Here is a 24,253-nt window from a genome sequence, read left to right as displayed (position 1 = left end):
CACTCTAACACACAGACTATCTGCCCGAAACCCCGGAGAGGAGCCCTGCCCTTCCAGCTTTAGCTACCTCAGACCCACTCCAAAGGGGTATGTGCTAAAAGCAATAGCCCCCACCCCCAAATTCCACAGATGAGGTCATGTTAACAGAGTCCAGATGTGGTTCTTCTGGTGTCCACCTCAGGCTCTCCACGATGTGCTTGAACTGACATTTCTTGATTTGTCACATTTAAGCATCATCTGTTAACTTCACCATTCAAAGAGTCTCCCCATTCCTGCCACCCTGGATACTATATTTCTGTTTCATAATTGGTTATTTTTGTGACTTTAATATTGCATACAGAAACACACCCCATAGCTAACTCTACTTTGGTAATCATACTGCAATATACAAACATATCAAATCAACATGTCCTAGACCTTAAATTTACATAATGCTTTATGTCAATTATATCTCAATAAAATAAATTTTTAAAAAGGAAAGAAACACAGCCCAGAGGCAACCATTTAAAATGCTTTCGTGATCTGCTTATGGTGGAATTTATCTCCATATTTCTAAATACCACTATCTCTCGATTCATCTATTTAAAATACAAGCATCTGACTTCCTATTATGATAATGTGAAATTCAATATCCTTCTTTCTCTTTGTCTCGCCCATCCTCCCAATAGTTAAAGGGCTAAAGTTTTTGTTTTTGTTTTTGTTTTATATCCATACTCTATATTTTCATTACAGCTGACCCTTGGAGGGTTCGGGGTATCCACCTCCTACATAATCAAAAATCCCCTAACTTTTGACTCCCCCTAAAACCACTCACAGCCCACTGTTGACAGGAAGGCTTACTGATTAACACATATTTTGTATGTTATATGTATTACATACTGTACAATAAGGTAAGCTAGAGAAAAATGTTAAGAAAATCTTAAGAGAAAATACATTTATAGTACTATACTGTATTTATCAAAAAAAGAAAACCCCACATATAAGTGGGACCACACAATTCAAACCCCTGTTTTTCAGAAGTCAACTGTATTAGTCTTTGAAAATATTGTTCACAATTGTTTCCTTCCCAGTACAACTAATTTGTTTCTCCCGCTGCAAAATTCATTTACTTGGTTTTTTTTTTTTTTAACATATACCCAGGTCTTTCTATACAATCTAAGAGCTCTGTAATACCCTTTAATCTTCCACATATAAAGTCTGTCAAATAACCTCCCACTTCATTTTTTCCTGAGCGCTTCCCTCCGACAGCCCTCTGCCCCTTTCCTATAGCTAGTGTCTGGAACTTCCTTCAGTATGACCCTGGGAATTTCCTTCCTCTCCCTCTTGTGTTAAAACCCCTACTTCCTGAATTCCATGTCTTCCTCTTTCTTGGCTTACTTCATTTTGGTGGAATACATACTTCAGTAGCTTCCCAAGAGGGAAAATTTCTGAGACTTTCCATGTTTCTGAGTATCTTAACTCTGTACTCACATTCACTCATAGTTTAGCTGGGTATAGAACTATAGGTTTCAAATAATTTTCACTTAAAATTTTGAAGGCTCTATTGTTTTTTAGCTTCCAATTTTGCCTTTGAGAAATAACATAAAGTACAAATCATTATTTCTTATTCATAATTTGTTACCCTTCTCTGAAAGCTTTGAGGATGTGCTTTGAATTGGGTCGTTAAATTTCATTGTGCTGTGTTCTCTCCACCTGCTCCTTGAATTTGGAAATTCGTATCTTTCAGTCTGGGAAACTTTCTTGTACAGGCATACCTTGTTTTATTGTGCTTTGCTTTACTGCACTTCATAGATAATGCACTTTTTACAAATTGAAGGTCTGTGGCACCGTGTGTCAAGCAAGTCTAGGACTGCCACTTTTTCAACAGTATTTACTCATGCCCAGATTCCATGTCATGTTTTGCTAATTCTCAAAATATTTCAAACTTGTTCATTATTAGATCTGTTATGGTGATCTCTGATCAGTGATTACAACTCACTGAAAGCTCAGATGATGTTGACATTTATGAGTAATAAAGTACTTTAAAAATTAAGGCATATACTTTTTTTAGACATAATGAACACTTAAGAGACTACAGTATAGTGTAAACAAACTTTTATAAGCACCAGGAAACCCAAAAATTCACTCACTTGCTTTATTGTTGACATTTGCTTTATTGCAGTGACCTGGAATTGAACCCACAATATCTCCCAAGTGTGCCTGTATTATTTCTAGTCTTTCTCCAATTCCCGATAATTGATCCTCTACTTATCCTTTCTCTGCTATTATACATCTCATTGGGTTTTTTCTAAGTAATCTCTACACCCAACACAGGGCTCAAACTCACAACCCCGAGATCAAGAGTCATACGTTCTACCAACTGAGCCAGCCAGGCACCCCCATCTCGCTGTTTTTGAACTTTTCCAATGCGTTTTTCTTTTCTGCTGTTAACTTACTTCCAAGGGTTCTTTCTTGTTCTCTGAATTTTCTTCTTTCTTGTTCTCTGAATTTGGAATGCAAAATCTTCTCATCTTTATATTGCTATTGAGTACCTTTTCTGTTTTTTACTTTCTTTTTCATGTTGAAGACTTCCCCCAAATGCCTCAGGGTGTTAGGTTGTTCACACATTTAGGAATGAGGTCCTAAAAGCAGTTGGGAAGCTCTGTGTGTGTGGTTTGCCACCAGTGGCTTCACCGTAGGCTACAATTAAGTGGCTAGCCAGATTTTTTTTTTTTTTCACTAGGCACTCCCAACTGTTAAGCTCTATCTTTTCTATGGGATGGTTTAATTGTTCCTGAGAATAATTTTCTAATCTTCTGGATAGACCGATTTAAGCCCAGCCACTGGCATTCTGAAACACGTGAGAGAATAAGCCCTTGATTATTTGTCACCCCTCACTACAGCCCTCCTCTGTACCTAGTGTCCTCAAGTCTAGAGAAATCAATTTCCCATCCCTTATGGGGGACTAGTGGGGTAGGGGTATGTTTGTTTGTGATCAAAGTGGGGATCTGGGAATTTATAACAATGCCCATCCCTAGCTCTCCTCTATCTCGTAGCCTGAGCCCAATTCCTGAACCTGGACAGGAGTTTATCAAAGAATACTATAAGAATATTTCCAAGAGCTAAAGAGAGGCACATATCTTTAAACCCAAAGGGCTCACTGAATAGTAAGAAAGATACACGAAAAAGCATGCTTAACTACACATATCACAATGAAATTTCAGGACACCAAGGATAGAGGAGATCCTTTGCATCTCTCCCTGGTGTTTTTTTCCCCCTCTCATATTTTACATTTCTTTGTCATTTGGTTCTATTCTGGGATTTTTTAAACTTACTCTTGTGAACCTTCTATGGAATTTTAAAATAGCTTCACTGACATATAGTTGACATAAAATAAACTGTACATTTTTAAAATGTGCAATTTTTGGCATATATATATACACCCATGAAACCATCACCACAATCAAGATAATAAACATATCTGTCATCTTCAAAAGTTTCCTCCTGGCCCTTCCCTCCCATTGCTCTCTGATTCCCTTTCCAGTCCCAAAGCAACCACTTAACCTGCTTCCTATCAGTGAAGATTAATTGGCTTTCTTCCAGAACTTTATAAAAATGGAATTATACAGCATGTACTCCTTATTGTCTGGCTTCTTTTACTCAGCACAATATTTTGAGATTCAGCCACAATATTAGGTTTATTATGTTAACAGTGCGTTCCTTTCTATTCTTGAGCGGTATCCCACTATATGTACATACAACGATTTGTTTACTTATTCATCTGTTGATGAACATTTGGGGTGTTTCTAATTTGAGGCTATTCCAAATAAAGCTGCTATAAACATTCCTGTACAAATCCTCGTACTGGCACATGCTTTCATTTCTCTTGGATAGATACCTATGAGTGGAAGAGCAAGTTTGCACAACAGGTGTATTTTTAACTTTGTAAGAAGCCGTCCAACTGTTTCCCAAAGTGACTGTATAGTTTTACATTCCCATCAGCAGTGTACGAGGACTCCTATTGTCCCCATCCTATCCAACATTTGGTATGGTGAATCTTTCTCATTTCAGCCATTCTAATAGATGTATAGTGGCATCTCACTGTGGTCTTATGTTGCTTTTCCCTGATGACTAACGATGTCGAGCATCTTTTCATGTGCTTAAATTGCCATCTGTTTGTCTTCTTTGGAGAAGTGTCTTTTCGAATCTCTTCCCTAGTTTTTTAAAATTGGTTTGCTTAGCTTCACATTACTGAGTTTTGAGAGTTCATTCCTTATATTCTGGATACAAGCCTTTTCACAGATACATAATTTGCAAAGATTCTCCTCCGAGTCTGCAGCTTGTATTTTCATTCTCTTAACAGGGTCTTTTGAAGAAGAGATTTTCATTTTGATGACATTCAATTTGTCAAGGTTTTCTTTTATGGATTGTGATTTTGGTGCTGTAACTAAGAAATCTTTGCCTAATCCAAAACAACAAAGATATTCTCCTATGTTTTATTCCAATACGTTTAGGCTCACATTTGGACCTATAATGCATTCTGAAATAAAAAGTTTTTTTTTAATTTTTTTTAAAGATTTTATTTATTTATTTGACAGACTGAGATCACAAATAGGCAGAGAGGCAGGCAGAGAGAGAAGGGGAAGCAGGCCCAATGTGGGACTCAATCCCAGGACCCTGAGATCACGACCCGAGCCGAAGGCAGAGGCTCAACCCACTGAGCCACCCAGGAGCCCGAAATAAAAAATTTTTTATTTGGTGCAAGGTATGGACGAAAGTTACTTTTCTTTCTGTTTTTTTCTTTCCTTTTTCATATGGATATCCAATTTTTCCACTATAATTTGTTGCACAGTCCATCCTTTGTCTGCTGAGTTGCCTTTGCATCTTTATCAAAAATCAGTTGTGCAAGGGGCATCTGACTGGCTGTTGGTAGAGCATGCAACTTTTGATCTCAGGGTCGTGAGTTCAAGCCCCATGTTGGGGACAGAGCTTACTTAGAAATTTTTTTCTTAGGGGCGCCTGGGTGGCTCAGTGGGTTAAGCCTCTGCTTTCGGCTCAGTTCATGATCTCAGGGTCCTGGGATTGAGCCCCACATCGGCCTTTCTGCTCAGCAGGGAGCCTACTTTCCCACCCCCCAACCTGCCTCTCTGCCTACTTGTGCTCTCTCTCTCTCTGTGTCAAATAAGTAAGTAAAATCTTTTTAAGAAAATTTTTTTCTTAATTATTTTTTAATTTTTTTAAATCAGTTGTCCATATATTTGTGGGTCTGTATCCCAGCCTCCATCCAATTCCCTTGATCTCTTTATGTATGTTTAATTGGGTCTAATTCCAGATTCATTCTGTTCAATTGACCTCCTTATGTATGTTTATGCTAACACCATACTGTCTTCATTACTGTAGCTTTGTACATCAAAGAAGCTTTAGAAATACTAAGTGAGTTTGGCCAGCTTACCAGATACAAAATTAGTACACAAAAACCAATTGTATTTCTATATATTAACAATGGCCATTAGAAATTTTAAAAATTTTTAAATACTATTTACAATAACATCAACAACATGAAATACTTAGGGGGCAAATCTAATAAGAGAAAAACAAGACCTATAACTAAAAAATACCAAATACTGCTGAGAGAAATTTTAGAAGACTAAATAAATCAAGTAATATCCCATGTTCATGGATTGGAAGACCCAATATATTTGGCTATTCTCCTCAAATTTGTCTACAGATTCAATATCATCGTGGTCAAAATCTCAGCAGGCTTTTTGGAGAAACCGCTGTAGTGCTTATGAAATTCACATTGGAAAATGCAAAAGACTCAGAATAAAAAGAACAAAACTTTTTGGACCAGTGTCACCTAATCTTAAGCCTTATTATAAAGGCAATGAATCTTTTTTTTTTTAACTTCAAAAATCATATATTTCACTTCCAAGACTGAAGTTTCATACTTCGATGGTTACTTTTTAGAGCAGTCTTTTCTTATTTTATGACTACATGACCTTCTTGCTCTTTCTTAGGATACTAAATTGATCGATTGATTAATTGATTTACATTAGAAATTTGGCTTTGTCTTTGCCTTTCTCTTTCAGGGTGTAGATTTTCATTAAATGCCCAATGGCCCCTGGTAGTCTAATCATGTTTACAAATGAAAAAGTAGTAAGGCTTTTGGGGCGCCTGGGTGGCTCAGTGGGTTAAGCTTCTGCCTTAGGCTCAGATCATGATCTCAGGGTCCTGGGATCGAGCCCTGCATCAGGCTCTCTGCTCAGCAGGGAGCCTACTTCCCACCCCCTCTCTGCCTGCATCTCTGCCTACATGTGATCTCTGTCTGTCAAATAAATAAATAAATAAATAATCTTTAAAAAAAAAAGTAGTATGGCTTCGGCAAGACTCTCTGAATACAGTGTGTGTATGTTTACATGTGTCAGATAAAATGTAACAAAATAATAACTTATGAAGCTCATTTTCCATTTTCAGAGTAATTTCACAATATTTTCTTACCAGATCCTCAAAACAATCCTGGAATCATTCATGACTGGCACCATCACTCTCACTCTATCGATAAGGCAGGGAGAAATGATGACAGCAAGACCGATAGTTACTTGGTGGCAGACCCAGATTTGATCCTGGTTTTCTACCTCCCAGTGTGATCAGCTTCAGGAACTCAGGATGCAGGTATTGAGGGAAATGGAAAGCAAGCTCCTTGGGAAGGGAACAGCAGCTGACAGCATGGACAGCGGACCCCAGGGGCCACCCCCAGCGCTGCTGTAGAGCAAAGCTGTCAGCATTGGGACTGGCTCAATGGGAAGGCCTTGGTCATCCCTACAGTGTGAATTCTGGGGCTCCACTCAGCCCAGACATGCTGTTTAATCAGTAACTAGACTGCTTCCTTTTATAACCCTACTCTCAGTTCCATTCTTAGGCATATTAGAGATCATCTTGCCTAACTTAGTCACTTTATTTATAAGGAAACTGAGGCTGACAGAGAAGGAGTGTGACCTGTCCAAAGTCACAAAGGGAGTGAGGTCAGGAAAGCAGCAAAGCCGAGACAAGAGCCATGTCCTTCCCACCGCACATGGGGTTTCAGACCTGCCCTAGGTCCATCAGCCTCCAGAGGAGGGGTGTCAGGAAGATCCCATCCACTAGATCTTAAGTGCATACGTAACCAACTCTCCACATGTACCAACCACTCTGCAGGGCCATAAAACCAACGGAAGACAAAGTATGCCAGTGCCTGCTCCTGCCTCTCCTTTCTCTCTTTCATAAAAGTAAACACATCAGCAGGTGCACACACAATCTCAGTGCTGGGAAGCCAGGTGCTTGCTTGAACAGAGACAGAGGCCACATAACTCTTGTGGCCAATTCCCACTAGCCAGCTCAAGTTAAATCACGGCCCAAGTCCCCAGAAACAGGATGGCTCAAGGCCAGCTCAGACAAGAGAGCAAGGAATGACTTGCCAAAGGACAGATGCACATGAAGGGCTCGGAGCACATGCATGCTGACAACCTGGAGGGCTGAAGGGGAAGAGCCCAAGGGACAGGATGCAGGGACAAGATGAGACGACCACCGTTTCCATCCAGCTTCCTGGAGGGGACCAGGAGGTACAGTACAGAAATCCAGGGACTGTCCGAAAGAAAATTACTTAGAGAAGGTATCTGATGACACAGGGAAAACTCTTGCCGTCACCTGACTCCCATCAAGTAAAAACTCACTGTAACTGAAGTTGAATGTGAAGCAAACAAAACCCGGTGTCCAAGTCAACCAAAACTTCCTTCCACTTTGAAAGGCATCTTCTCCTAGGGTGCCTGTCACCGGCTCCAACTCTCTAGGACCCACCCTCCCATGCGCTCCAGGGACCAGCAAACCCAAAGCCAGAACCTTCCACTGGTAACTCAGAAGGTGCTCTTCACTGGAGACAAGCAACTGGTAAGTGCGTGCATTTTTAAACAGCAAAAATAACACTGACTATCCGAAAATCTACACAAGATTTCGATCAGAGCGGATGGCGGGAGACAGGGTGGGGGGGAGTTAACCTTCGTGCTAGATTTTTTTTTTTTTTTTTTTTGGATGATTGTTCCTCATTCGGCTACAGTTGGGTGGGACCTGATGGGAAGGCAAGGGAGGAAACTAAACACTGAAGAAGTCACGCGGAGTCCTGGGATGACATCACACAACAACTGATCATCTGCTTCTGCTGTTGGAAGATCAGGATCAAGGGGCAGAGGTGATGTCACTGGCTGGAGACACAGGTGTTTTGCTCCCACCATAGACGAGGACAAGGGTGGCTGGCTTCATGGGAGGGGTCCCAATCTCACGGTGTCATCACCACCAGCACAGTTATGCGAACATCCCTCAGACTGTCCAAGCACGAAAGGACAGCCAGAGCCTCTGCAATAGCTTTCCAAGGCGAGGAGGTATTCTGTAGCACTCAAAGAAGCCCTCCTTTGCAAGGAGCAAGACAAAGCCAGCATAATTCCCCAGGGCCACCCCCTGATGCTAGTTCGAGTCCAAGCCTGGACAAAGTCCCTAGAAACACAGCACTGCGCAAAGTCACCCGAGATGACAGAGCAAGGAATGACCTCCGAACACTAGCACCATAGTGGTCATCCCAGGCGATGCTGAGCACAGACATGCACAGAACTGACCCACCAGATGTGAGTGACCCTGGAGAAAGGCCTCTTTTTTCCAGTTGCTGTTTAGGAAGGGAGGTGGGTCCCTACGTAGCTGGGCTCTCTCCAAACTTGGCCGCTGTGGACAGAGAATGCCCAGCCCACGCACAGGCTACGAGGGCAGAGACTTCCCAGTGACCAGCACAGAGAGGACACTTGACTTGTTCATGATGGGATGACCGAGAGGGCAAATGAGAAGGGAACACTGAAGTTCTCCACCCACTCACCACACTGACCCAATCGATCCCACAGAAGGTAGGAGTCTCAAGAAACCCACAAGAGGCTCCCGTTCCCATGATCCTACCACTTTAGCATTTTCCGGGCTTGTCAGGTCATGAAAGATCATAAAAGTATAAAATAAAGCAAACACAGTGCTTGCCCAGTATCCAGATTCCCAAGCCACTCTCCCTGGAGCTTCTGATTTCAGGAGATCAGGGGCAGGGCCCCGGGATCTGGAAGTTTAACAAGACACCCAGGTGAGTCTTAGGAACCTGACAGCTGGAGAAATGCCACCTGCCATTTCCCAGAGGCTGCCTGCCAGACTCACCCACTTCCTGTTGCTATGAGAGGAGCCAGCCAGGTTGGCTTTCGCCCGCCCCATTTTAAACCACCTGCACGCAAGGCACCTGCTGTACAGACTGGGCTCTGCTTCTCGCCCGGGGACCCTCCCACAATGGGTCCCATAAGAGGGGATCAGCATCACCCCAAAGTCCCCAAGGCCGCCACCAGACCTCAGAGTGACGCATTCCCAGCCGAGGCCTGGTCAGCAGGTGGGGTACTCGCTAAACCTTTCTGCCTTTTTGGTGCCCAACCCTCTCACCCTTGCCCTTTGACTCTGTCCCTGTCCTCAGCCGCCCCACCAGAAGCAGCTGCTGGGAAATGGGTGGGGCTTCAGAGCCCCAAGGAGGAACCAGAATCACCTGTGGATCTGTGACCCCGAGCTGTCTAGAGGAGAGAAAGGCCGACCCACAGCCAACAGTTTCTATTGAAAGAAGTAAATCCCAACTCTGCCCGCCTGGTCACAGCAGGAAGGAAAGTCCCCTGGGGCCTGACTCTGCCACCGTGGGCTACACAGAGACTCAGCAGTTCCCACACAGCCGGCATCTGGCTGCCGCAGCTGTCACACCATGTCCCTTTCCCAGACCCTCCCACACAGCCGAGGGCCAGGACCACATACTCCTGCAGCGAGACCTCACAAGGGAACAGAAAACAGACAGAGGGCAGGACCACCAGATCCAAATCCCTTCCTTCCTTTTTGAAGGGTTGGGTTGGTCATCACCTGGATGAGGGGTCATACCTGAGAACCCTGAGCTACTGGGGCCAATATTTCTCACTGGGCCTCAGTTTTCCCCTCTAAAAAGTGGGTTAATAACCGCTTACAGCCTCTAAGTAGAGGTGTTGTAAAACATAATTAGCTGATTCCTGCTAATGACAGAGGCCTCCCTACAACTGCCCTCTGATTCTCATTTCTCCACCCACAGTCCGTCCACCTGCCTAAAGTGACCGAGGCGCATTCCTCCCTCTGGTCTGGTCAAACAGCCAGAGTTCAAGTTCAAACGTTACAATGAAACACCCAAAACAACCAGGCAGCCTCAAAGGTAGCCCATGTCCCCTGCCCTCTTGTCACTCACCCCTGAAACAAAAAGTACCAGTAAGGCCTCGTACTCCCGTCTGGGCTCCCACCCTACTTCTGAGGAAGGTAGGGACTGGCCTTGGGGGGAGAAGAGAGCCTTCCCAGGGACCTCTGCACCCGCTCACAGCCCAGCGGCGACTCACCTAGCAAGGCCATCAAGTCTGCCATCTACTTACATTCTAGGCCTCCATCTGCACATCAAGTTTCCGGTCATTTCCAAAACATTTCTTAAAACATTAAAATCCGTTGGGGCGCCTGGGTGGCTCAGTGGGTTGAGCCTCTGCCTTCGGCTCAGGTCATGATCCCAGGGTTCTGGGATCGAGTCCCGCATCAGGCTCTCTGCTCAGTGGGGAGCCTGCTTCCTCCTCTCTCTCTCTCTCTGCCTCTCTGCCTATTTGTGATCTCCGTCAAATAAATAAATAAAATCTTAAAAAAAAAAAAATCCATTCCAGGGGCGCCTGGGTGGCTCAGTCAGTGGAGCAGCTGCCTCTTGATTTCGGCTCAGGTCAGATCTTGGGGGTGGGGCGCCTGGGAGCCCCATGTCTGGCTCTGTACTCAGCAGGGAGTCTGCTTGGAGATTCTCTTTCCCTCTCCCCCTGCCCCTTCCTCCCCCTCTCAAGTAAGGAAATCTTTTTAAAAATCCATTTTGTGGGACGCCTGGGTGGCTCAGTTGGTTAAGCGGCTGCCTTTGGCTCAGGTCATGATCCCAGTGTCCTGGGATCGAGTCCCACATCGGGCTCCTTGCTCGGCAGGGAACCTGCTTCTCTCTCTGCCTCTGCCTGCCTCTCTGTCTGCCTGTGTTCGCTCGCTCTCTCCCTCTGTCCCTGACAAAAAAAAAAAAAAAAAAAAAAAAAAATCTTAAAAAAAAAAAATCCATTTTGAATGCAATTTTTTGCAGAACCTCAAAATAATAAAGTAATAAATACCTTGGCTCAAGTGGCCTCAGGACCCAGAGGGTGTCCAGACTATTCCTTGAATCACTGCCTTCAAGGACAGTGACAGGTTTCCAAACCACAGAGGTAGACGACACCTAACCCAAGGCCTTCCTGGATGGCTACAGGAAAGGGGCTAAAGCCCACAGAAGCCCTGGGGACACCCTGACAGTTGCCAGGGCACTCACCCCCATCGTCCTCATGCCTCACAGCTCCCGGAGAGGGAGAGGGGCCACCACAAACATAGTCGTGATTTCTGTGCATCTTTGTGCCATGTTAGGCATTTTAAGTACAGATTATTCCTAATTCCTACAAGTAGGTTTCATTTCCAGATGAGGAAGTGTGTAAAGGAGGGTTACATCAAAAACCCAGATAGCTAAAAAGTGGCAGGGCGGAATCCCAGATTCCAAGGGGTGGACAGCCTGCTGCTTCTCAGGGGGGTCAGCTGTCACCTCTTCTCCCGCAGCGTGCAGACAAGCATACCAAAGTGTAGAGAGGAGCTGTCTTAAAGAACTCTCTGCAAAACTCTTCCTACAACAAAACCGGTTTCCGGGCCAAGTGGTAAGACAGCTTGCCCAACACAGTATATGCATTTCCACCCCTTCAACACTGGTCTGGAGTGCTGACTTTCCCCACCTCTGACCTTGCCCCCAGCCTGTAAGGAGGCCCCCACACCTGTAAGGAGCAGGGAAGCTGTTTCCATCCTGCCCACTGAGAATGGCTCTGCTCTCCTCACCACCCACCAAATCCACCTGCCCTTGAAAACATGACCCAAGGCTCCGCCCCTGCAGGAAACCTGCACGGACCACCTTCACCCACAGTACTTTCTCTTGGAACCCCACTTCCCTTATGACCTGTACCATCCACTTGGCATCAGCGATACCCCAGTGCCATGCTAAGACCAGGCAGTCCTAGGGGGCCAGGTTACCCCTGTTTCTTCTTCATACTACTTCTCTCCCCAACCCCCTTTAGGACCTTGCCCAGAGGTAGCACTTGATTGGTTGGTTGGTTGATTGACTGAGGGACCTCATTTTCCATAGCCACACTTGGGGAGCCTACCGGGGGCAAGGTGAGACTCTCTGGGGGGCCAGGGCCCAGGAGAGTTTCCATTCTCATATCCCCAAGGTACCTTCATCTACCTGGAAGGGGAGAGAATGGTCAGTCCATGCCCCAGGGTTCTGTTGACAGCCTCCTAAGCTCTCTAGTGTCAGCCCTGGCCTGGCCACGGGCTTTGGGCAGGCCCACCTAAGTGTGGACTCTCCCAGCCTCTTTCTCTCCTTGCTTTCAATTACGTGTTTCCCCCCAGGACACAATCTCTTTTGTAATTCAACCTGAGAATTCCATCTCTGCTTCCAGATCAGGTGGGAAAGAAGGCCACCAGCAGCCCCTGCCCTACCCCAGGCTCCTCCTCCTCCTGTCTGCTCAGTCCTCGTCCTTAATCTCCTGAGATCCCTCTCCCCTCCTGCCTCCAGTCCCCAGATTCAGGGAGCACATGTATCCGCCCAGAGCAGCCCAAACAGAGATTACACCTGAAGCGAAACAAGAGAGCCATGAGGAGAGGGCAGCGCCATGCAACTCTTTTCATTCTTTCCTCAACTTCTCACTGAACCCGCCTTCTGATTTCACAGGCTGATGTTTTTTGTTTCTTGTTGTTTTTGTTTTTTTTTTTTTTCATTTACTTCATTTTTTTATTGGGAGAACTAGGTTTAGGTGCAGTTATATGAAATAACTCAAGGAGAGATCCCTTGTGCACTCTGCCCAGTTTCCCCCAACGGTAACATTTTGTAAAATTGTATCATAATACCACAAGGCTGATGTAACCCACTTATGCAGTGTTCTCGTTCTACTCAGACTCACTGGTGTGTGTGTGTGTGTTCAGTTCCTTATAACTGATGGCCGGGGGAGGGGGGTCCTCCAGCCACCACCCTTCCGTAGCCACGTCCCCCTCCTCACTGCCCTCTCCCTACTCATCTAGCCTCCTATTTTAATGTCGTCCTTGCAAAAAAAGTCATAGAAATGAATCATCCAGGATAACATCTTTTAAGATCGCTGGCTTCTTCCACTCAGCAAAATTCCCTGGAGAATCCTTTGAGTCATCGCAGACACCAGGAGCGTGTTCTTTTTATTGCCGAGTAGTATTTCACGCAGGCACCACGGTCTGTGCAATAGCTTTTCCGTTAACCCTTTTTAACAGCTGCCTCGGGACACCCAGGGATCTGCAGAAGGTAGGGAAAGCCCCAGCCCACCCGCTTCCTGGAACTGACTAGATTCCCAAAGCCACGTCAGGAACGTTTAGAGAGCAATAAAAGGAAGGGTCAGTGTGAGTGAGAGGCTTGGAGAAGCAAGTAAGTAAGCAGGGCACCGAGGGAAAGGCACCTGGAGGCCCAAGTCCACAGTTGGGGGCCAGAATCCCGGCAAGCAGAAGGACAGGAAAGTGAAAACCTAGAAATGTGTCCTTGGAATCACATTCCTAGAGCTGGGACGGGCTGTAGACACCACGTCATCTGTGCTCCCAGGGCCATCCCTTCCAGAGTTGGGGGGAGGGGATAGTATTTTCCTTTCCTGCCAATCTTAGGAAGCTCTCCGGTCAGCGTCACAATAACCCCGCACATTAGCACTGCGATAGAACCAGCCCTTGACTCCAGACGCAGTCCTACTCCGAGTCTGCTCCTGATCCGGCTAAACATGTTCCCCTCAATGATTCAAACGATGTGTTTTCTAAACCTCTGGCCATCTGCAACCTCCCAGGTAACAATATTCCCGTGAAGACACAGTGTCCAGATGTCAACAGCATAATGCAAACAGGGACCGGCATGGTCTGCACAGCAGCCATTTGTCAATTACCTCCCTTATCCCGATGGCTCAATTTCCATTAATCGTCCAATAATACATTCAATTAACACAAATACTAAAAATAAATAATAATAAAAGATAATATAGCCACTTGATGAAAGCTTATGCACAAATCAAAAATGGATTTTCAAAGGGTAGGTGATACCATGAAAAAACTCTAAGATACAATGTTTTGTGTTTTTTAAGATTTTTTAAAAATTTTATTTATTTCTTTGACAGAGAGAGAGCACAAGTAGGGGAGTGGCAGGCAGAGGGAGAGGGAGAAGGAGGCTCTCTGTTCAGCAGAGAGCCGGATGTGGGACTCGAACCCAGGACCTGGAATCATGACCTGAGTCAAAAGCAGACACTTAACCAACTGAGCCATCCAGGCATCCTCTAAGAGTGTTAAATGGGGGGGTGCGGGAGTCAAAAAATATAGGTACTTCCCATTCCTCTAAACTCAACTCTGGTGTCTCCTCTGAGAGGCTCCCAAAGAGGGCCCTTCCTCCTCTGTTTTAGTCAGGTGACTTCTCAAGGGTTCACTAGCACCCCAAACACCCCTCAGTCCCAGCCTCTCACCATCTCAAGGTCAACCACCTGCTCTTTAAGGATGGTAGAAATGGGCTGTCTTGTTCCACAGTTCCAGCATGGGTCAACACAATTAATAAATGACCCAGGGGTATCTGAGTGGCTCAGTCGGTTAAACGTCTGCCTTTCCACTCAGGTCATGATCTCAGGGTCCTGACCCAGCATCAGGTCCCCTGCTTGTCCCTCTCCCTCTGTCCCTCCCCCTGTTCATGCTGGGGCTTTCCCTCTCTCTCTCACTCTCTCTCAAATAAATAAATAAACAAATAAAATCTTAAAAAAAAAGAAAAAGAAAAAGAAAAAGACTGTGGGAAAATATAAGCCAAACTATTTATAGGGGTTATAAAACCAAGGGGAAAAAATTTCAGAGGTCTTTTGCTTTCTAGTTTGCATATTTCTACATTTGTTTGTAGAAACAAACAAATTGTTTTTGTTTGTTTGTATCAATTGATTGATTGACACAAACAAACAAAAAAACCTTCCTAACTTTTGTATTCAGAAAAAGAAGCACCTTTTTTCTTTTTGAGAAATGCATAGGCAATACCAAATTATTAAAATGCCTTTCTAGGGCACTTTCTCCCACTTCTCAATTCTTTTTATTTATCTGAGTTATCCAACTTGTCTCTAAATATGTATATCTTAGTCTTCTTAATAATAATTTTAAAGGGTGTAACCAATACAAATATGGGGAAGGAGGAATTTCCTTTACATTTTAGGGAGCCACAGAACATGTCTGGCTTTTAGTGAGCTTGCCGTTGACTCAAAATATTGGCTCTCCCGTGGTGCCCTGCTTGTTTCTCCCCCATCTCCTCACATCCCAGTCGTGGGAGGGAGGTGGTTTCTGTTTCCAGTGTTAAGGTGGCGCATGGCATTTACTCTGAACGAAGATGGACACAATTCCCGACACCCCACCATACAGGCTGTCCAGGTCCTTCTGACTCAGAATTAAGTCATCCGAGGCATTGGCCTTTCCCTCCCAGGAGGCTGTCATCTACAAAGCTGATAAGCAAATGCTCCAAGACTTCACCAGAATTGTTGTAAACAATGGGGCACCTGGGTGGCTCAGTAGGTTAGGTGGCTGCCTTCAGCTTGGGTCATGATCCTAGGGTCCTGGGATCAAGCCCCCAACATCGGGCTCCCTGCTCAGCAAGGGGCCTGCTTCTCCCTTTCCCTCTGCTGTTCCCTCTGCTTGTGCTCTCTCTCTCGGTCAAATAAATCAAAAATAAATTTAAAAATGAAAAAAGAATTGCTAGTAAACAAGAAATGGCCCAGAACCCAGGAACAAGGCAGGAGCAGCCCCCAGGTATGGCACAGAGTGACGCTGTCCATGAAAGGACCCTCTTGGGCACAGACCAAATCTACCAGACCTCACTGTCTTCCAGCCCCCCACCCTCCACCATGCTAAGCTGATAGAAGGCTTGTACAGCAGTTCCCCAGGACACAAACTGTCTCCACAGCAAGGAACTGGGTAAAACATACACATATGGTATGGTAGGTAAGGCAGGTAAGAGTAAATCATAAACAACCTGATGTGTTGGCTTGGGTAGGTGAATTTTTGCCTTCTTCATTTTAAAACTGCCTTTATAATTGTAATCATGTGTATAATAAATAAAGCTACACTTTGTTCAAAGCCTTGTTGAAATCACATCTCCTGCCAGTCTCCTGGTCCACCAGATGAGTAACCTCATCAAAAGCGGAAACCAGACGAGTCTGGTGTGAGAGGTTTTTGTGGACTTGTGTTGGCGCCTGGTGCTCACCACTCTGTTTAATGACGTGTTCCAATATTTTGCTGGGGATATGCATCAATCGCCATCACCTTTGGAATACAACTGTATAATGGCTTTGCGGTTAAGATCTTAGCTTTGAAGTCACACAGATCTAGGTCTGAACCCTGGTATACCTCTAATTGCCTTTGGGCCATTATGCAAACCTTTTGAGCCTCAGTAGTCTCCTCTGTAAACTGGGCTTTTTTTCCCTTAGAGTTGCTGTGAGGAGAGAGATAATGAACTGAAATATACACGTTGAGTGATGGGTAGAAATGGCTGTAATCCTATTCCGCTCTACCTTTTCACTAACATCACCAAGTCAGAGAAACAAAGGATCCGAGATTTTGACCAGTTCATCAACTGTCCCAAGGATTCTCATGATTCTGTTGCTAAACCTGGACAAACTATGCAAATTCAGAAAATATGAGATTCCAAACCAGAAATTTTAGTAGACCTGCTTCTGGAAAAGTTCTTAACAAAGAAAAAGGGGCAATTACTGTCCAAGAACAAACCCCAAGAACCTTCTCACCACGACCAGCCTGAGTGAGGGTTCTCAGGGAAGCCCAGAAGTTCCCATTCCCATCTACGAACTGGCCATGATAACTATGGTAAGCACCCACATCTCAGAAACGCCCTGAGAAGAGAAATCCAGTTTCTACCCAAATCAAGCTCATTCTTAGCCTCAGTAATCCATCCAGTCCTGAGCGCACTGTCTGATACTCCAGCAGGCCAAGGAGAACACAGCAGAGCCAGACTGCCTGGCTTCAGATTCCAATCCCACTACTGTTTCACTCTGTGACCTCAGGCAAGTTACTTAGCCTCTCTGTGCTCCACTTACCTCACCTATGAAGGGGTAACAATAATACTAAGAGGTATAATACATGGTCTATGCTCACCAAATGCTAGCAATGATCTGAACACTCCAGTGGTATATGTACAATGTCAGAAGCAACATCTTCAGGCCTTGGGCTGAGGGGCTGGGTCACACTCTCTTCTTCTAAGAACAGACTTTCTCTCTTAGGAGAGACATGAGCCAACAGTCTGGGTAGGACCAGAAGCCAGAGAAGGAACTGACACCAGGGGAACTCCAGCACCACGGTGGCCACCAGCCATGGCCACCGGCCATGGCCACAGCCACAGTGCAGGCAGCCACCCCCACTGGGGCCGCAGCATGAGAGGTCCAAGTGGGGAGGGGGGCTGTGATGATGGGGCACTACCACCAACAAGCCGGCTCTGGGCAAACCCCCCTGCCCCCACTGTGGACTGTCCCATGGATTTAGATGCCCTGGGCTTCTGACTTGGGCAGCTACCGAGCTAGGGTTGTCTTCTCTGCCTCAGTTTCCCCATCTCCTAAATGAGGCCATGAAGGTCCAGGTCTTCCCAGGACCGGAGGTCCCCCCCCGGAGTAGGCAGCCTCCCTGTTCATTCACAGCACCCAGGAGACGAGTCCCCACCTAAAGAACCAGCCTGGTTTCCCACTGCCCACTCTATCTGCTCTCCCCTCACCCCCTGCATACCCCTTCTCGGCACAAGGGCCTCTGAGAGAGCCTGGCACATGCTCAAGAGAACCCGGAAAGAAGGAAGTTGTTTTAAAGTCTGGGCGGGGTGGGGAGGGGTGGTGGGAGGAAGAAGGGAAGAAGGAGTCAGTTGCATTGGTCTTGGGCTCACATTTCCTTCCAGTAGAAGGATCTTTCCCATACAAGCTACATAAAGGGTGCTCTCGTTTCCCACAGCTCCTCAGAGAGAGTCCCTGTGTTCAGCAGGGCAGGCCGGCCCTTCTGGGAGGCCAGTGCCCCAGTGCCAGCTGGGGTTCCGGGCCTCTGTACAGGCCTCCTACCGATACAACGCACCTTCCTGTTGGTCTCCAGGCCTTTTCCAACTCAGAAATCCAACCCGTGTGATGTGTGCACCACGCTGCAACTTACAAAGGGCTGTGATGTAAAGTATCCCTATTAATTCTTGCAGCAAATCTATAACACACATGTCATCCCCATTTTATAGTCATAGAAACTGAGGCTTAGACATTAGGTAACATCTCCGAGATCTCCTGCCAGGAAAGTGGAGGCACCAGGTCCTGGTTCCATCATGTTGGACACTCCCGCCACCACATCACAGACGGCCCCATGCCCCCATTCCCCTATCCTGAGCCTTCGAACCTGGGTTAGATGCCTCCTAAGTATCCCCTGCACTCCGCCCGGGCTTCTCTGGACTCTAGCGCTTACCATACATACAGAACTTAATTTCCTGTGTTCCACAATGTACTGATGTCCCCTGCAAGCAGGGGCTCTCTGACTGGGCTCTTTCTCGGGTTATTGTCCAGAACCTGGCACGTGCTCAGTCAGTGGGAATCTAATAAATATTTGCTACACAGATGAGTGAATGTGTGACCAGTTCACACAGACAGGACTCTCTGAATCGCCAGAGCTATAGAGCCCAGCCCAGGTCGGGTCTCCATGTGCCTAGGGAATACTGAGGCCCACCCAGGCCACTCCTCACCTGAGAAGGCACCAGTGGATGTCAAAGCACCTTTAGAGCTCTAGCAAAGATTCAACACTGGACACTCAGTGAGGCAGGCTTCCCAGTTCTTACTGGTGGCCATAATAATTGGCATCTTTACACTAGCGATCATGGAGGGAGGGTTCACACAATCCCCAGACACAATGCATACGTCAGTAGGGCCCTGGGGACAGTAGGGAACACTGTGGTGGCCACTTCCTGCTTGATGGGAGCAGCTTGGGGTGGGGTGGGGCGAGGCTCACCGTCATCGGCCTCGGGAAGGATGCAGCCAAATATGAGAACCTCCAGACAGAGACTTTCTCCATCCATGTAGGAATGGAAGTAGTCAGAAATTGGCAGTCAAAAGCAACAGTCCCCCTGAGGGGCTCAGCACGACCCCTCCAGGCTCTGCTGACACACAGGACAAAACCGGGGAGAGCAGCTGCACCTCCTGGTCAGGGAGGTCAAAGCCAAGTCTACAGACCCTGACTGCAAACACTGTAAGGTGATCCCAGGAACGAGATTTCTGCAAAGACATGGGGTGGGAAGGAGTATCTGAGGACATCCTGGAGAAATGGAAATGAGCTTTGGGAACAGTCGGCTACTTTCCTCAGGATACGCTGCATCATATCTAATTTTTACACATGTCTCTCAGCACGACTCTCAGGATTGTGATTTCCTTAAGGGAAGCAATTGTATCTTATTTGTCTTTGAGAACCCTCCCTCCAACAGTTCCTGGCCTGGGATTAGGTACAGAGTTGGTTCAATGGAGCTTGGCAGGAGAAATGTGTGAAGGAAAATCGCAGAAACAGAGGTGGAGAGGAAAACCCAATGGAAGAGAGAACGCGTGAGCTTCACAGAAGATGAGAAAACCAGCAGGGACCAAGGGGGAAAATAAGCAAGGCTTGCAGGTGATGAGAGAAAGCTGGCTGTTGTGGCTCCAAGGGGAGCATGGAGATGAGCCCCAGGCCTGGCCCCTGGTCTGGAGGGCGTGTGGGTGGCCGGGCAGCACAGACAAGACTATGGAATCCCAGAAGGGGAAATTGCGGGGTGGGGGGGGGACTCGCCCTGAAATAGCAAATACCAAACAGTAGGCCCTCTGCTGAGGGGGCAGGAGGCTCGAACCCCAGGAGGCAATTATCAGGGATTCACAAACATGGCAGTTACAGAAGTGAAAATAAAAGGCATAAGTGGGGTCAAACTGGCCTCAGGCAGGGAGGCTCAGCAGGAACCCAGTCCCAAGCCTCTGGGCTGGCTGCCCTGTCCGTGCTTCCTTCCACACAGGAAGTGAAATGTGGAGAAAACAAGAGTCACTCAGCCTTGGTGGCTATTGGGGTCCGGCTAACCACAGCAGCCCCAGGATCTGGCCTTCTGCAAACTCCCCAAGTCACCAGGCCACTTGGAGAAAAGGAATTGATTTCAGAAAGCTACGAACTGTGGCCTGACGTGGAGCAATGGCAACAATGTGCACCAGCAGATGTTCCTGGACCAGGACAGGAGAGAAAGTGAGAGCTGGTGGAGCAGAGCCCCCCATCATTTGCTGAGGGGAAAGCTCCCTGCAAAGGGAGCACTGCCTCTCAGCACCCGCTCAGCATCTGCTGTGAGCCAGAGTTCGTTGGCATTTTGGGAAACCAGGGTCCCAGCTAGACGGAGGTAGAGTCCTGGTTGCTAGTCCCGCCTGGGTGCCACCACCTGTGTGTCCTTCAATAAAGATACAACCCATCCCCAAGTCTTCGCACTAAGGTTTAACATCCTTGAGATCTTTCAAGAGGTCTTTCATTGTTTTGTCTAACAGGAGCTGCCGACTTTGGGATCTTCCAAAAGGCTCAAGACACATGGTCTCACATCCCTTCCCAGAGAATCACCTTCCCAAAGGGCTCCATCCCCTCTTCGAGAAGCCCAGGGAAGCCCAACCCTGAAATAGTTAGCACTTTAGCACCACCTTAGCTCTGTCTCCCAGTCGCCCTCAACAGAGGTCGCAAAATGCCTTTTGACCGGGAAGGAAAAAAGCAAACTCCCGCAGAGGCTCTGGCTCCAAAGCCCCCAAAACCTCCCTTCCTCACCCCAAATCACCGTGCCTCCACCCCTGGTTCTTTCCAGGTGTGCAGTAAGAGCACGGAGATAATGGAGGAACTGAGATGGACCTTTTTTCAGGTCAGGGAAAGGACGGGGGAGAGATTCGGCGTCTCCAAGGACCTGCGGGCTGCCGCCTCCACCGTGGCCGGCTGGCGCGGGGCAGGGCTGGTACCAAAGGTCCGCCAGGCACCCGCCGAACAGGAAATTCCACCTGCCGGGCCGGCCAGCGCCCGGGCCACAAATGGGCAATGGAGCGGTTCCCTTTGCCAAGACAAAGCGCCGCGCTACAGCGCCCGGGGCCCTAGGCGCCCGCGCGCAGCGCCCAGCTCCCCGGCCACTTGGGGTGGCTTCCCGGTCCCCGACGACGCGCGCGAAGCACGCGCCCCTCTCCCACCTCAGGCCTCGAGCTGTACTTGAGTCCCGCGCGGAGGTCCTTGGAGCCCCCTCCGCCCTTGCGGGCGCGATTGCTCTTCATGGTCCCGGTGGCCCGTCGCGAGTCTCAGAGGCGGAGTCCCCGCGGGCGGCTGGCTCCCATCGCCGTCGGGGCGCGGGGAACGCGAAGGGCGCGGGGCGCGCGGGGGCGCGCGAGGGCGCACGGGGCTCACGGGGGCGCGGGTCGTGCGGGCTGCGCTGGGGTCGCAGGGCGCGCTGGGGAGCTGGGGGCGCCGGGGGCGCGGAGCGTGCGGAGTTCCGGTCGCAGCCCGGCGTGCCGGCCGCCGGCGGTCGCTCTCGCCCTCGCTCTTCCTGTCCCGGGCAGGTAGTTTCAGGGTGTGGCCTCCCCGGGCCCGCCCCGCCGCCCGGCCGCCCGGCCGCCTCTCCGGCTCACCCCTCCCAGGCCTGCCGCCCCCTCGCCCGCTCCCGCCCCGCGCGGAGCCCCGCGCCGCCTCCTCCCCTCGGGGAGAAGGGAAAGAGCAGGCCATGGCCCGGAAGGTGAGGGACAAGTAAGATTCAGCGACCTGCGTGGTGGTGGCCATTAGCATGAACTGTGCCCCGCCCGTGTGGGCCCAAGGTGAGTACCTAGGAGCAACGAGAGTGAATCCACCGCTCTCCTCTCCTAGAGGTGACACTTTGCGCCGGGAGACAGCCCTTCCGTCCACCTCCCTGATGCCAGCCATGGTTTCTCTCCCTCTCTCTGGCATCTCTGTGCAGTCTCTACCTTGCTCTATGACTAGGTCTCAATTATAACCCTCCAAACTCAAACAAAAACCAGAACTGCTCCTTGACCCAGCCTCCCCGTCCAGCCACGGCCCTCCTTCCCGGTGCCGTGGCCATGGCCGTTGCTGCCTCTTCCCCTCTGCTGGTAGGTCCTTACTGGGATGTGTGTCCAGGTCTCCCTGGCTGGGGGACCAGAGACTCCAGTTGCTCCACCAAATGCAATCTTACCGGCTCCCTGCATCCTTCACCTACTCCCCACATCCCATACTGACGGATCCCATCCTCAAAGGCTCACCTTCCCTGGATTCTGGTCCCCTAAAGGTCAAGGTTCCCAAAGTTGTCTCTTCAGCCTTCCTTCCTACACTTTCTTGACATCTCAGCTCCTCTAATGGTATCAGGTAGGTAAATCTGCCTTTCTAATATTGATGTCATGAAGGACTGCCTTTCTGCATTAAAAATAGCTCAGGAACTTCTCCATTTGTGTTCTACCGGTATTACACAGGCTACAAATATAACTGAGCACATGCTATATGCTCAGCGCTGTTGTAGGTGCTGGGAAACAAGAATAAACAAAATAAAAATCTGTGCTTTGCAATCCACAAGCCCCAAACTTCCTTCCCAGGCTTGACCATCTTCCACACTTTCCTCGGGCTGTAATAGTAGTCTCCTGGACTGAAAATCTTGGAATTATCTTTGACTCTCTATCCGTTTACACCTTGTATCTAATTAGTTCCAAATCTGGCCAAGTCTTTCTCTCCAAGACCTGATAGGGATAGCCCTTTCTTTCCTCCCTCCTTCAAAGACTCCCTGAATACCAGCCCTCATCACCCTTTTCCTGGATTTGTGTAAGAAGCAAAGGGATCTCCTGTCTCCCGTTTGCTCCCCTCGGATCCCTCCTGCACACAGCGCTGTTACCCTTCCTAAGACACAGCTTTTGTAAAACCTTCCCTGTCTTTTGGATCAAATCCATCCTCCCTAGCGTGGCTCTCACAGTGTCACCCGTCTTCCTTTGCAACCTTGCTGCCCAGCATTCCTATTTGGACCCGGTCTCCGCAAGCAGACCTCCCAACATGTGCTCCTCTCCTAATGCTCCTCGTGCACAGAACAGCCCTCCTCCTTCACACCCGTCTCTGCACATGGGGGCAGAGTCGCTCACGGTAGTCATGTGTTGTCATTGTTCACGGGGTGTTTTTAGTTTTCTGCCTTCTGGGCACGGGCTAGCACTGCACTCCCTCCCCACTGAAGTCAGGTGTGGTCATATGGCCAGCTGTGGACAAGGAATTGTTAAATGAGGGGGTAAACACCACTTCTAGGTAGGAGTGTAAAGACGGAATACACAGTGCCATGCCCTCTTCCCCAGTGAAGTACGTGTTCAGATAAGACCTCCGCTCACCCGGTGATCCGAAACGGCTGCAGTGAGCAGAGCCTCTTGCTGTCACTGACGGGCTTTGGCTGCGGAGACTGAATGGGAAGCCAGCTTTGGGGACAGTAGGCCCCTGGTAGTTGAGGGTTGTTCGATATTGTGACAAGCCTAGCCCACCCTAATCTATTACCTCCTCCGTGAGGCTTTCCTTCCCTCTAAACCAGGACTGGGTCTCCTTGGACCTTTTTCATGGAATGCATCACCTTTCCTTGGCATTTCTGTCAGTGTCTTACTCACCTTTGAGTCTCAGAGCTCAGATTGCACCAGCGCAATCGCTCAGGGCAATTAAATAAATGGGAAATAAGTCTGCCACTGTCCATAGAACGCATTCCAAAGCTACCTAGAAGATATCAAGAATAATTTCCTGCGTATCAGGACGTGGTCACCAATGGTTCTTTGTAGGCACTGGGGTTACTAATGACGCAACAGGCTTCAGTTAGTGTGGGTGATTGACAGTAAGCCAGATCCGAGGCGAGAGAAGTGAGACGGCGTGCATGGAGCTAAAACTCTGCTCTTCCGTTGCAAAAGGAGTGTTTCATCTCACCTCCGAGGTTCCTAGAACATCATCTCTTAGCTCCTGGAGCTAAGAAGTGCCTCGCCCACGGAAGGCCCACGGAGGAGGTACCACTGAATGCAATACACGTGCAAGGCATTGACTCTGATTCCAGATTACGAGGAGGCCATGCAGACCCAGACCCTTCTCTGTGGTC

General features: G+C 48.1%; 1 protein-coding gene across 2 annotated transcripts in view; it reads right to left on the bottom strand.

The window, feature by feature from the left end:
- The window catches only part of ST14 (suppression of tumorigenicity 14), a 39,693-nt gene extending 18,174 nt beyond the window's left edge, over positions 1-21,519 (bottom strand). Inside the window, exon 1 of one of the 2 annotated variants that reach the window (XM_032868933.1) lies at positions 21,360-21,519. In XM_032868933.1, coding sequence (XP_032724824.1) covers positions 21,360-21,440 — 81 coding nt within the window. In that variant the 5' untranslated portion in view covers positions 21,441-21,519. Of the gene's footprint in view, positions 1-7,688; positions 7,949-21,359 lie in introns of those variants that run through there. The other variant, XM_032868934.1, reaches the window with a different exon arrangement.
- Positions 21,520-24,253: the final 2,734 nt, after the last annotated feature.

This window comes from Lontra canadensis, unplaced genomic scaffold (genome assembly GCF_010015895.1).
Source record: "Lontra canadensis isolate GAN:19392208 unplaced genomic scaffold, GSC_riverotter_1.0 scaffold36, whole genome shotgun sequence".
Lineage (NCBI taxonomy): Eukaryota > Metazoa > Chordata > Mammalia > Carnivora > Mustelidae > Lontra > Lontra canadensis.
Note: the sequence above shows the minus strand (reverse complement) of the source record. Positions and strands in the feature narration are given on the sequence as shown.